The sequence below is a fragment of the Saimiri boliviensis genome, chromosome 2 (genome assembly GCF_048565385.1).
Source record: "Saimiri boliviensis isolate mSaiBol1 chromosome 2, mSaiBol1.pri, whole genome shotgun sequence".
Classification (NCBI taxonomy): domain Eukaryota; kingdom Metazoa; phylum Chordata; class Mammalia; order Primates; family Cebidae; genus Saimiri; species Saimiri boliviensis.
The window spans coordinates 64,550,558-64,562,515 of NC_133450.1; the positions used below are offsets into that span (position 1 = coordinate 64,550,558).

Below are 11,958 nucleotides of genomic sequence, written 5' to 3' on the forward strand. Positions count from 1 at the left end.
ATGGGGATGAGATTAGAGTCAGCACCATAAGACGGGGTGAGAAAAAGAAAAAAATTAGAGGACTCACATGCAAGTAAATGATAAGCTTAACTTTTTTTCAGTCTAGAGGGGTTCTGTTGCCTCTGGTTTTTATATTGGCTCCTGTTTAACTTTTGGACATTTGTCATCTCAATTTGTATTACTCTTTAAGTGGAATTAACTATAAAGTCTAACCGAATTAGGAAAACTTTCAGAGAAAAAAATGCCTGACTGCTTCAAAGTGATACATGAGCGAGCAGGTCCGTGGCCATGATTACAGTGGGTAGCAGCCGCCCTGTCTTGGGCGCTCCCTCTGGGTTCAGCCCCCTTTTAACTACTTTATGTGCTTTATGCATCTCATTGAATGCTAACGACCCTGTTGAGGCAGGTGGAGCGCCCTCCCCTGTGTAGAGCTGAGACAGTGAGGCTCAACAGCGTGAAACACTTGCTTTGGGCAAGCGGGACCCAAATGTAGGTCAACCACGCTCCGGAGCCTGAGCTCTTAACTGCACACACTTGGCTGCATGAACCGCCTCCAGTTAAAGCTGTTTTGGTCCCTGAAGATGCTGAACAAGAGCCCATCCCTGAACTGGCCGCAAGGACAACCTTGAATAAGTTGATCCCTTATTCTGTGGTGTGAGCCACCATGGCCACCAGGTGGTGCTGTGGAGGAGGAAATAATGGAAATCCTGATAACTACTTCAATCTGACATCAGAAATTGGTTAGGTCGATTAATGTTGATAGAAGACATGTTTAGGAAGTTGGCCCAACTCTCTGCTTTGTTAAGACACTGTAGTGTCTTTGTTAAGACACTATAATCTGAAGGCTGAGGAGTGGAGGATTGAAGTGGATGATGTGTATAGAACTAAAAGGAAATGATGACTCTTCTTGGTGTTGAAGGGTTTTTTTGGTATGAAAAAGAGGTATTTGAATTACTTTAAAACTCATCCTGCCAAAAGATTATTTCAGAGATACAAAATCATTAGTGAATACTTCAGGTAGACTATTTGATTACAGCACCTTGAAACATATCACCGTTTCCAAGGTCTCTGAGTGGGAACGGGAGGGCTGTGTAAGCCGAGCTGTTAGGGACCCTGTCATTAAAATGGATGAGTAAGAGAAGCTGGGCCCTAAATTAATAGGCATTCATATTTAACAATTTGGCACACTGAAATTGAAAAATGAGCTAAACCATCGGCTCCTTGGGCAGTATGTAATTCTCCTCACGTGCTGAGGAAGTAAATTGTTGGCAGTCAGGTGCCTTTAAATTAATTAAATTGAGTTTGAGCACAGATGATTCACTGAGCCCTGATTCTGGTCTGAGTACCGGGTACAGTTTTCATCTTTCCTGGGCAAGATGGGATTCTGATTTTCTAAATATATTTAGCTAATATCGATTCATTTGTAATTATTGTTCATTTATTTGTGTTTTTTTTTTTCCTTCCTCCTTTGGGTTATCTGATTGATAACAATTTAGCACCTCAGCGCAAAAAGAGTCCCTTTTTGAGAAGCAAAACCAAGGACAAAGACAAGTCTCCATCAACCCACCCAGCTCTCTCTAAACGCCTGCGGTTCTGGTCTTCCTCCGACATCCCATCCTCTCCTAACGAGTCTCTCTCTTTCTCAGACATTGGAGATTTCTAATCCCTTTCCTTTGTCATGTGTCTGCATTGTGTATCCTCCTTCATTTCTGAAATTCAAACAAACCAAAAAAAAAAAAAAATCATCTAAAAGGCCAAATGGCCAATAGCAGACCCCTCCTCCTGCCCCCAGTTCCCAGCTTAAAGTAGCCGGCGTGGATTCTGATTTCAAAACAGAAGATGGCTTGTCACCCTCCCTGGACTGTGTCTTCAGCACAACACAGTTTAGGGGGAGCCTCAGGATACACGTGCCCAGGTCCGTGGGCCGGGATGTCCCTGCTAAGTAAGTCGAGCGGCTGTGTGCCTCTCCCGCCTCTTGCACCTGCGAGCTTCTGTTTTGCCCGTGTGTCAAGCAGAACTGGCGGGTGGTTGCTGCACTTCCTAAAATACACAGCCTCTGTCAAGTGAGAGGTTTTTTAAGACTTGTTTTTAAGCAGCTAAATTTAAAACTGCTGCCCTTTTTTCGCCCTTCCTCTGTCAGAGCCCTTGAGTCTTTGGCCCTTTCCGGGAAGGCCCTCACAAAACGTGTTCTGTTTTGAAGGACCAATTGCTCTGTTCAGGCATTTTGACTAATTGGATTGATTTTGCCCAGCCAGAGTTCAGCCCAGAATGAAGTTTTATGACTGTGCTCTGGTTTTCTGACATCTTGGATGCTGAAGTTAAAACAGCAGGAGACAGAAAGAACATCACACAAATCATGCCTCGCACAGGGGGAAATGGCAGCCGGCCAGCGAGGCCATTACCTACGGAGCATTTCCATCTCCAGCCATCCCTCTACCACCTCCGTGATTTTTGTCATATCCTGATACCATCCATTATGATCACCTGCAGAAATGTGATCACCTGTATGTTTTCCCTCACGTTGATCCAGTTTGTAGTTAAATGTATTCAAAGGAAAGATTAGTATCAGTCCTGTAAGTGGAAAACACAAGTATCGTCATAAAAACAAGGTAACTGTGAGAATAAACACATAACTACTAAAATGTGAGTGTCGGCTTAGGCGCCACCGACTCCATCTCACGAGCCTCGCTCTGGGAGCCCTGGGCTGCCGGGGCGCCAGGTCCTCCGGTCCTGTCTTCCACGCATGCTGTTGGAATCGTGCTGTTTCTCTGTCCGCTGCTCCTGCTAACTGTTCGCCCATCTTCGCCTCCCCTGTGAAGCCTCATTTAGCTTCACCTGTAGGATGACCTGTCCCAATTCATTCCCCCTGTCCCTGTTCATTCCACCTGTCTCCAATCAGGCAGACTTGACTCTTGCTTCTCATCAAGGTTATCTTTCTAAATCCAAATTCCCCCTTGATTTCACATCATAAACTCTGGGCACTTAAAACTGCACAGTGAGCCCAGACTTTTGAGTGGCTGGGAGGGCAGACAGCTTGACGGGCAGAGGAGCTGAACCAAACAGTGAGTCTGGCTCTGGGTTCCATGGCCCTCCGGCCACGTGGAGTGGGACGCTCGGCAAAGTGCTTTGTCCACTCTTAGGAATGCCAGCCATGTTCCTTTTTATCGTGTTTGGAAAGCCTATCCTCTTCCAAGTAGTTGGTTTTATGGGGTGTTTTTCTTTCATGATTTTATATATGATTTTAATTTTGGCCAGAGTTTATGTTCCAGGTAGGAAAGTTAGAGATTTCAGAAAAGCACAAGATAACAAGGTAAAAATCTTTTTGCAGTGAGTCTCACCATGTGCAGTTAGTCTCACTGCCTTTTTAAAAACACATATATGCCGGGCGCGGTGGCTCAAGCCTGTAATCCCAGCACTTTGGGAGGCCGAGGTGGGTGGATCATGAGGTCAAGAGATCGAGACCATCCTGGTCAACATGGTGAAACCCCGTCTCTACTAAAGGTGCAAAAAATGAGCTGGGCATGGTGGTGCGTGCCTGTAATCCCAGCTACTCAGGAGGCTGAGGCAGGAGAATTGCCTGAACCCAGGAGGCGGAGGTTGCGGTGAGCCAAGATCGCGCCATTGCACTCCAGCCTGGGTAACAAGAGTGAAACTCCGTCTCAAAAAAAAAAAAAAAAACAAAAAAACACGTATATATATATTGTGAGGTTAGCAAGAAACTTGTGTTTGAAGTCCTCAGTGAGTCTAGTTGGCAGGACCTTCAGATCCTCAGCTGCGGGTTTGGAGCTGGGCAGACACCTGTTAGGATCTCTGGAAGTCAGGGATTGGAGTTCCGGACAGTGTTACCCAGGAGATGTGCCCCAGAATGAATATGTTGACTTTTTACCAACAGTTGATCCCTGCAAGGGCCCCCTTCATTTTCTCCCAGCCTCTCAGGGCTGGCGGTATGACCTCAGCTTTAGAGCCAGAGCCGCCCTCATGGGCCTTCGACCCCGGCCTGGAGCCAAGCCTTCTTGCCCCCACTAGTCCCCATTTAAATCGCAGCCTGAGAGCTGTGGCAGCCGCGCTTCTGTGTCTGTGGTCCTCGTGCCCTGCTGCCCCGCTTCTAGGCCATGGTGTGGTCGCCGAGCTTGGGCATAGGACTTGGCAGCCTCATTTCTCAATGTCCTCTTCTGCCCCAGGCCCTGGGGACCTAAAACCAAAGAGAGGCTCCCCACACAGAGGCAGCCTTGACCGCACAGATGCCTCCACTGATCCAGCCCTGAGGCCCTGGCCCTTGGAGCTGGGCTCCCGGACCTGCTCAACCTCAGCCACCACTCCAACCCCTTCCAGCTCCACCCCCGTCGCCCGGCACCCAGGCCGCACCAAAGGTGAGTTAAGGGCCCTTCCAGAGCCATGAGCACTGGGACTAGCCCTCCCTGAAGACCCCAGGCTCTTGGAAGTCAGAGGGGTGGTGAGCAGAGGGGTGAGGCTGCTGGCATGCTTTGGTGGCATAGATGCAACTCTGCTTACCAGCCAAAGACTTTAGGCAGGAAACCTTCCAGAGGCCCAATTGCAATGGGGCCTGAGACCCCACTGCCACCTCTGGCATTCAGGAAGTGAAGGCACCAAATGGCTCCAGAAGGGAGGTAAAGGGAGGCTGAGAACCAGACTGTGGGCTAAAACCAGGCAACTGCCTTTGCCCTACCTTGGTAGAAGTTTGGAGTTTTTTTCTCTAGAGAAGATAAATTACATATTTTAAATTTGTGTGTGTGTCTTTTAAATTTTTTGTAGAGATGTGGGCTCATCATGTTGCCCAGGCTGGTCTCAACCTTCTGGCTCAAGCAGTGCTCTTGCCTCTGCCTCCTAACGTGCTGGGATTACAGGCACTGAGCCACCACACCCGGCCAAGAAAGGATAGAGTCTCTGAATTGGGAGTTCACTGAACACAGTTGAGGCAGCTGTCCTTTACTGAAAACCAACAGGTTCAGTGAAGGATTTACAAACTCCCCGTCTCCAGGATGCCAGGAGTTCATATCTTTAGGCTTGAGATTAAAATACTCTTTGAGTAATCTCATTAGCCCAAGAGAGTCCCAGCAGGATAGCTCAGCCAGATCTTGCCAGGTGACACTCAAATCAGAGGTAAGAGAAATGATTGCACCCAAGAAACGAACAGGATGCTATAAAAAAGCAACAGAGAAGGGAGAAGCATTTGGAAATTTAAAATATGCAAAAAAGGAAGAGAGAGTGCTTCAAACTGAAAAGGGCATTCCCCTTATAATTTAAGAGATGGGGAAATATCCAAAGAAACAGCTGAAAGAGTTGAAAGTGATTGCCTCTGGCGTGTTGGAAGTCAGAGCAAGAAGGGCTTAATTTGCATAAATAACCCCACCCACCTGACTCTTAAAGCCGTGGCCATGCGAAACCTTGAGTCTGACCAACAAAAAAGCAACAGAGACAGGGTCCCCGACCTCAAGGGACCCTCACACTCCATATATCCATCGCTGGTGGGCTTGTCACCATCTCCAAAATGGAGACCCTGTTGTCATTTTGGAGGGGATCCAGGGTCTGCTCTTAGGTTGAAACTAGCAAGATTGAGGGGTGGGGCATTTTCTAGTCTTCATGGAAAGGCCGAATGCTCCATGGGCTGTGGATTCCAGGTCTGTTTCTGGTCAGAAGCTGTTAGTGCAAGGTTTAGGCCCCAGGAATTCAGCCTCTCCCCTCAAGGGGTAGATTCTGATTTTGTCTCTTTTTCTTTTTCCTCCTGCCACCTGGAAACAACTTGACTGCTAAAAGTGAATTGCTCTCAGGGCTGGCCTCTGAGGCTGGAAGGGGCTCCCTAGGACACTCAGTGTTCAGCTCTTTTTATATCATCTTTAGGCCAGAGCACACCTTCGGTCCACACATCCCAGCCACAGCAGAGGCACAAGTGTGATTTAAAAGGGATGGGAATCGGGCGTGTCAAGGCTGCCCCAGGAGGAGAAATAGTGGAGGGGTAGGAGAGGCAGGTCCCAAAGGCACCATCTGCATGCCACTCCCTCATCCCCAAGAGCTGGAGCTGCTGGGATCCAGGTGCCAGGAGAGGTGGCGGGGTTCCCTGTGGATGAGGGATGTTCTGTAACCCTGACTCACCAGCCTTGTTTTCACCTTCGGCTGTAACTCAGATGACAACCTCTGCGAGCCATCCGTGGAGTTTGAGGTCCCCAACCACAGACAGTACGGTAAGTAGGAAGGCTGCTGTCTCCTCCTGCCTGGGTTCCCAGACTGGTTTTTGTCCACGGTACCTTTCCTTTAAGCTGAGTCCCACTGGGGAGTCCAACACAAAAGGAAGGTGGGAATGCGGGACCCATTCTTCCTTGCCCTTCCCGGGGAGCTGAGCGTGTAGTTTCTACTTCCATACCCCCAGTGGTGGGGAATTGGCTGCCTCCCAGCCATCACAGTTTTGGAAGCACTGATCTCTCCTCTTCGTGCTTTCAAGCACCCTTCCAGGATGGCCCAGGTGGGGAGCGTTCTTTTTTTTAATTAATTATTCAGAGACAGGGTTTCTCCATGTTGGTCAGGTTGGTCTTGAACTCCTGACCTCAGTGATCCACCTGTCTTGGCCTCCCAAAGGGCTGAGATTACAGGCATGAGCCACTGTGCCTGGCCATTTTTTTTGGGTTTTTTTGTTTTTTTTGAGACAGAGTTTCGCTCTTGTTGCCCAGTCTGGAGTACAATGGCACAATCTCAGCTCACTGCAACCTCTACCTCCCAGGTTCAAGCGATTCTCCTGCCTCAGCCTCCCAAGTAGCTGGGATTACAGGCATGTGCCACCATGCTTAGCTAATTTTCTATTTTTAGTAGAGATGGGGTTTCTCCGTGTTGGTCAGGCAGGTGTCAAACTCTTGACCTCAGGCGATCTGCCCTCCTCAGCATCCCAAAGTGCTGAGATTATAGGCATGAGCCACCGCACCCGGCCAGGCGTGTTCTTTTCAAGAAGGTTTATTACTGTCCTCACTTGGCTTGCAGTTGCCCATGGTGGCTCCGAGGTATATTTAGTCTTAGAAGTTGTTAGAAGCACTTGTCATTTGATTCGGGCATGTTATAAATTTCTGCAGAAGGGAGACAGTACACACTGCCTGCCTTCTGAGAAATTAAAAACTGCTTTGATTTAATTTTTGAAAAGCAACCCTAGAAGGGTGAGAAAATAATCCTAAAAAGACCCCTCGAAGTTGACATCAATTTTGGTTTACTTCTGAAAGCATTGGTAAGTGTAGGAGCTGGCATCACCTCCTACCCCTATCCACTGTCTAAAAAGCTTACAGTCTTCTACTTGAGTAAAAAACTGTAATGAAGCAATTGAATGGGCAGGAGTCTTACATCTTTACACCGAGTGGAGGCTAATCCAGCAGGAGGAATCTGCCTCGTGTGCTGGGTGCGTCTGCCTGAGCAGCCAGATTTGCCATCATCAGTCTGCTAACCATACGGGCTTGTTTCCTGTAGCTTCTCTTAGGAGAAAGAAGGGAAAGGGATTTGCGATGCAGTCAGTGCTTGAGTGAACAATGGTGCTTTCTGGGCCTTTGATTGACATCATGGTTTCCTTGTACTGAAATGTGTTTCCTTTTTAAAGAGAGCTGTGCATTTGTTTATTTCACGTTTTCACTGCTCAGGGAGGGGACCTCTTCTGTTCTTAGGCTATTCCCTGTCACCGAGTATGTTTTTGGGTCAGTTTTAAACACATTTGCTAGCAGGTGTTTTCTGGACATCTGCTGTTTGCAGAACACCTCAGCCCTTGGAACCAGGTGCCCAGGAAAGCTGTGTGAACTTGTCTTGGTGGCACGGCAAGCAGAGGAACCCCACATGTCTCTGCAGGCTCCGGAGGCAGCTCAGCTCAGCACCTGCTGGGTGTTGGGGGTTGCAGGGACAGCTGGAATGCCATCCCTGCAACGGGCGTTCACAGGACAGCAGCATAGACACTCTTGCTCTTGAGATAGGGCCGCCGGAGGAGTGCACCAGGAGAGGCCTGTGAGCCCTGGAAGGGATGGCCTGCCCTCTGTAGGGAATGGTGCCTGCCTTCCCAAGGGTCTGTAGCGGGGCAGTGTGACAGAGCCACACTCAGGCAGGCGCCCATTTTTGTGGGCAGGTGGGCAGGTGCCTTCAGTACCATAAACCTTGATTTTTTTTTTTTTTCCTTTGGGGCGGATGTAAATTTGAGGCACTTGACACAAAGAAGCTGAAGAACAGCAGAATATTCAGGCGAGGGGAGTACCCCCTTCCTTCTCAGGGCCCCAGCACCTGCTCTCTGTGGGTGCCCTGGCATGACACCTGGTTACAGGTGCACGTACATGTGTGCACACGTGGTCCTGAACAGCCCTCATCTCTGTTCCTGTGGCTTTGGCTGCGGCTGTCCACAGGTGTTCCAGAAAGCTCTATGCAGTCATAGAGGGGGACCATCCACCCCAACCTCTGGTTCACCCAGAGCAGCTTTTTTTCATCTGCCCTCTATACTGGTGTTGTGTGTGAGATTTCCTTTGTGAAGTTGAAGCTGCAGCCCCAGGCCTCATAAACATGGATAAGCAGAGTCGTCATCTGTTGATGGCTGCTCATGCTGTGCCCACACTCTGTCAGTGAAGCAAGACTTCCTCACTGAGTGCACAGGGAGTCCTAGAGTCCCTCCTTCCTGAGGGCGTTGGCCTTAGCGTTGGCACAGGATTGTTTGGGTGCAGTTTTTCTGCGATTAGATGGCTAATCTGGGCTATACCTGGTCATTGGCTTTTTAATTTTAACGCTGCCATTTCCTTTCAGTGTCGCGGCCAAGTAGCTTAGACAGCAGTAGAAACACATCCAGCAACAGCTCTCCTCTTAACCTAAAAGGTAAGTCTTGTGTTTCTGAAAATTTATTTGGACCAGGCACAGTGGCTTATGCCTGTAATCAGCACTTTAGAAAGCCCAGGCAGGTGGATCTCTTGAACCCAGGAGTTGGAGACCAGCCTGGGAAACATGGCGAAACCCCACCTCTACAAAAAAATAAGAAATTAGTCAGGTGTAGTGGTGCATGCCTGTGGTCCCAGCTACTCAGGAGGCTGAAGTGGGAGGATCGCTGGAGCCTTGGAGGTCAAGGCTGTAGTAATCTGTGTTCCAGCCTGGGCAACAGAAGCAATACCCTATCTCAGAAAAAAACTGTATTTGGTGGTTTAGCTCTGGGTTCATATTATTATAATTTAAAAACATGTGAATAGCGCTTTCAGATGGCCACACAGCATGGTTTCGGGCACAGGCCGTGAGTTAGAGTGGGTTGGGGTTCAGCTCCCTTCTCCCTCGAGCGGCGCTGAGCATGCAGACACATCACAGATGAGTCAGTTACTTCATCCGTAGAGTGGGGAGAGTCACACTAGTCCATTCTACTGTGGCCAGAGAACAAATGTGGAGGACTTTGATTCCTGGAACCCGTGGAGAGTTTGTTTTAGGCACAGAATGTGGTCTTTCTTCATGAACGTCCCCCGTACATTTAGCCCCTAGCATGTAGTAGGTGCTGAATAAGCTTTGAATACATGAGTGGGCGAGTGCTGACAAGGGCAGCGCCTTACAGCCGGTCATCACTTAAACCGTAGCAGAAGCTTTCTACTTTAACTCATGGTATTTTCTTTTTAAAGCCACAGTGAAACTCAAAAGGAGTCTAAAAGGTTCTTTAACAGACTTTCAGCCTGGTGGGAGTAAGCCCTGGGTTTTTGGGCAGAGGTGCTCTCTGATGGCTTGAAGCCAGAGGCAGCACAAAGCCTTTAGAAGCTGCCAGAGGGCTGCCAAGACTGATGAGTGTCGTCTGTCTCTTGCCCTGACACCCAGGCTCCTCCGAGCAGCTCCATGGCCGGTCTGAGAGCTTCAGCAGTGAAGACCTGATCCCCAGCAGGGACCCAACCACTCTCCCCTGGGAAGCCAGCGCCCCAGGGCGCAGTGCCCTCAGCCGCCAGGAGTACCCCTTACCCCAGAATGGGCCTGTCCCGCAGGAGGGTGCCCAGAAGAGGGGCACAGCCCCTCCACACACTGGAGTGCGGCCCTGCTCGGCCTCCCCCAGCAGCGAGATGGTCACCTTGGAGGAGTTCCTGGAGGAGAGCAGCCGCAGCTCCCCGAGCCACGTGAGTGACCGGGACACAGACTCGGACGGTCTCTTCTTCCTGCGCCGTCTCTTCCTGGCTCGGGATCAGAGCTGCAGAAAGGGATGGGGTGGGGGTGGCAAGGCCTAGGTACAGAGCTGGCGTGGACGTCAGAGGCTTACTAGAGCACTAGCTGGCAAGTCACCGCAGGCCAGCTGCCAGCCCCCGACCTCAGAGGCTGCTCTCCTCTGGGTCTGGGAAGTGAGCCAGCAGAGCTTGTGGCAGGCACCAAGGTGGGCTCGTGTGTGGCCAGCACCTGACTTCAGGGCTAGGATCTCACGCTGGGTTTCATGGCAGAGCTCTGAGTACCCACTTGCCCTGCATCTTCTCCAGCAGATGTTGGCAAACTTTTAAGGACCTTGAGAGGGCTCGAGAGAAATGATTTTAGGCTTTCTGGGCCTCACAGTCTCTGTTGTAGCTACTCAACTCCGCCACATTCGAGAAAGCAAACACTGATTGTATGTCAGTGGATGGACTTGGCTGACATCCAATAAAGCTTTACTTATGGATACTGACATTTGAATTGCATATGATTTTCACATGTTGTGAAGTGATCACTTAAAAATGTAGCAACTGGCCAGGCACAGTGGCTCATGCCTGTAATCCCGGAAGTTTGGGAGGCCAAGGTAGGTGGATCACCTGAGTTAGGAGTTTGAAACCAGTCTGGCCACCATGGTGAAACCCCATCTCTACAGAAAATTCCATGTAGAGACAGGCATTATGGCAGGTGTCTTTAATCCCATCTACTCAGAAGGCTGAGGCCGGAGAATCACTTGAACCCGGGAGGTGGAGGTTGTAGTGAGCTGAGATTGCACCACTGCACTCCAGCTTGGGTGACAGAGTGAGACTCTTAGCCTACAGGATATACAGAAGCAGGTGGCCAGCCGGATTAGGCCCCAGCTCTGCAGCTCCTAACCCTAAACACTGCCTGCTGCCATCTTCCTGCCACCTCTCTGGATCTTCATTTAGCTTTTTGGAAGCTGCACGTATAATCTTTGAAGTGTTCTGTCTGAATTTCATCACGTGAGCTATTGGGTTACTAAGTGAACGAAGTTCACTGTCTCCAGTTGAGCCCTTTTGAGGATACTTAAAACTTCCATTTTTCCATCTCACTCCCCTTAAAGAAACACATTTGGACTTTAGCTCTCTAGTAAACTCTGTGACCTGCATTACTAGGGCATGGTGACACAGAAAAGAAGGTATGTGTTTGGTAGATACTTACTGAGCACCTACTGTCTTGTTAAGCAGTATGCATGGTGCCTAGTCTCAAAAAACGAAGCAAACCAGTTCATCAGCAGGTTTTCATTGCCTGTACACACTCCACCCAGCCTTGCAGTTGACACAGATGAGAAGTATAAAGCATGGTCCTGGCCTTCCTTCACTTAAATACTTCTCTCCCAAGCACTTACTGTGTGCAAGGCACCGGAGAGACCAAGCTGAGAAAACCCACGCAGGGCCCGCCTTCGAGAAGTTAAAGGTCTAATGTTGTGGTTCTCAAACTCAGGCGTATGTTAGAATCGTCTGGGGGCCTTGCCAGACCACAGAACCCATCCCCTGAGCTTCTGAATCAGTAGGTCTGAGGTTGGGCTCGCTGAGAATTTAAATCTTTATAAATTCTAGGTAATGGCCTTGTGGCTGGGTAGGCACCATGGTTTAAGAACTGCTGGTCTAGCCGAGCGGTAGCTCATGCCTGTAATCCCAGCCCTTGGGAGGCCGAGGCAGGCGGATCACTTGAGGTCAGGAACTCAAGACCAGCCTGACCAACATAGTGAAACCCCATCTCTACTAAAGATACAAAAATTAACCTGGTATGGTGGTGTATGCTTGTAATCCCAGCTACTCAGGAGGT

At 49.4% G+C, this 11,958-nt stretch overlaps 1 protein-coding gene across 5 annotated transcripts in view; it reads left to right on the forward strand.

Annotated features, from left to right (window-relative positions):
* CCDC88C (coiled-coil domain containing 88C) overlaps positions 1-11,958 on the forward strand; it is a 153,567-nt gene that overhangs the window by 136,398 nt on the left and 5,211 nt on the right. For 3 of the 5 annotated variants that reach the window (XM_010350565.3, XM_074393469.1, XM_074393470.1), the window contains 4 exons: positions 4,182-4,370; positions 6,144-6,200; positions 8,764-8,832; positions 9,802-10,091. In XM_010350565.3, coding sequence (XP_010348867.3) covers positions 4,182-4,370; positions 6,144-6,200; positions 8,764-8,832; positions 9,802-10,091 — 605 coding nt within the window. Of the gene's footprint in view, positions 1-1,496; positions 4,033-4,181; positions 4,371-6,143; positions 6,201-8,763; positions 8,833-9,801; positions 10,092-11,958 lie in introns of those variants that run through there. The other 2 variants (XR_012516237.1, XM_074393471.1) reach the window with 2 other exon arrangements.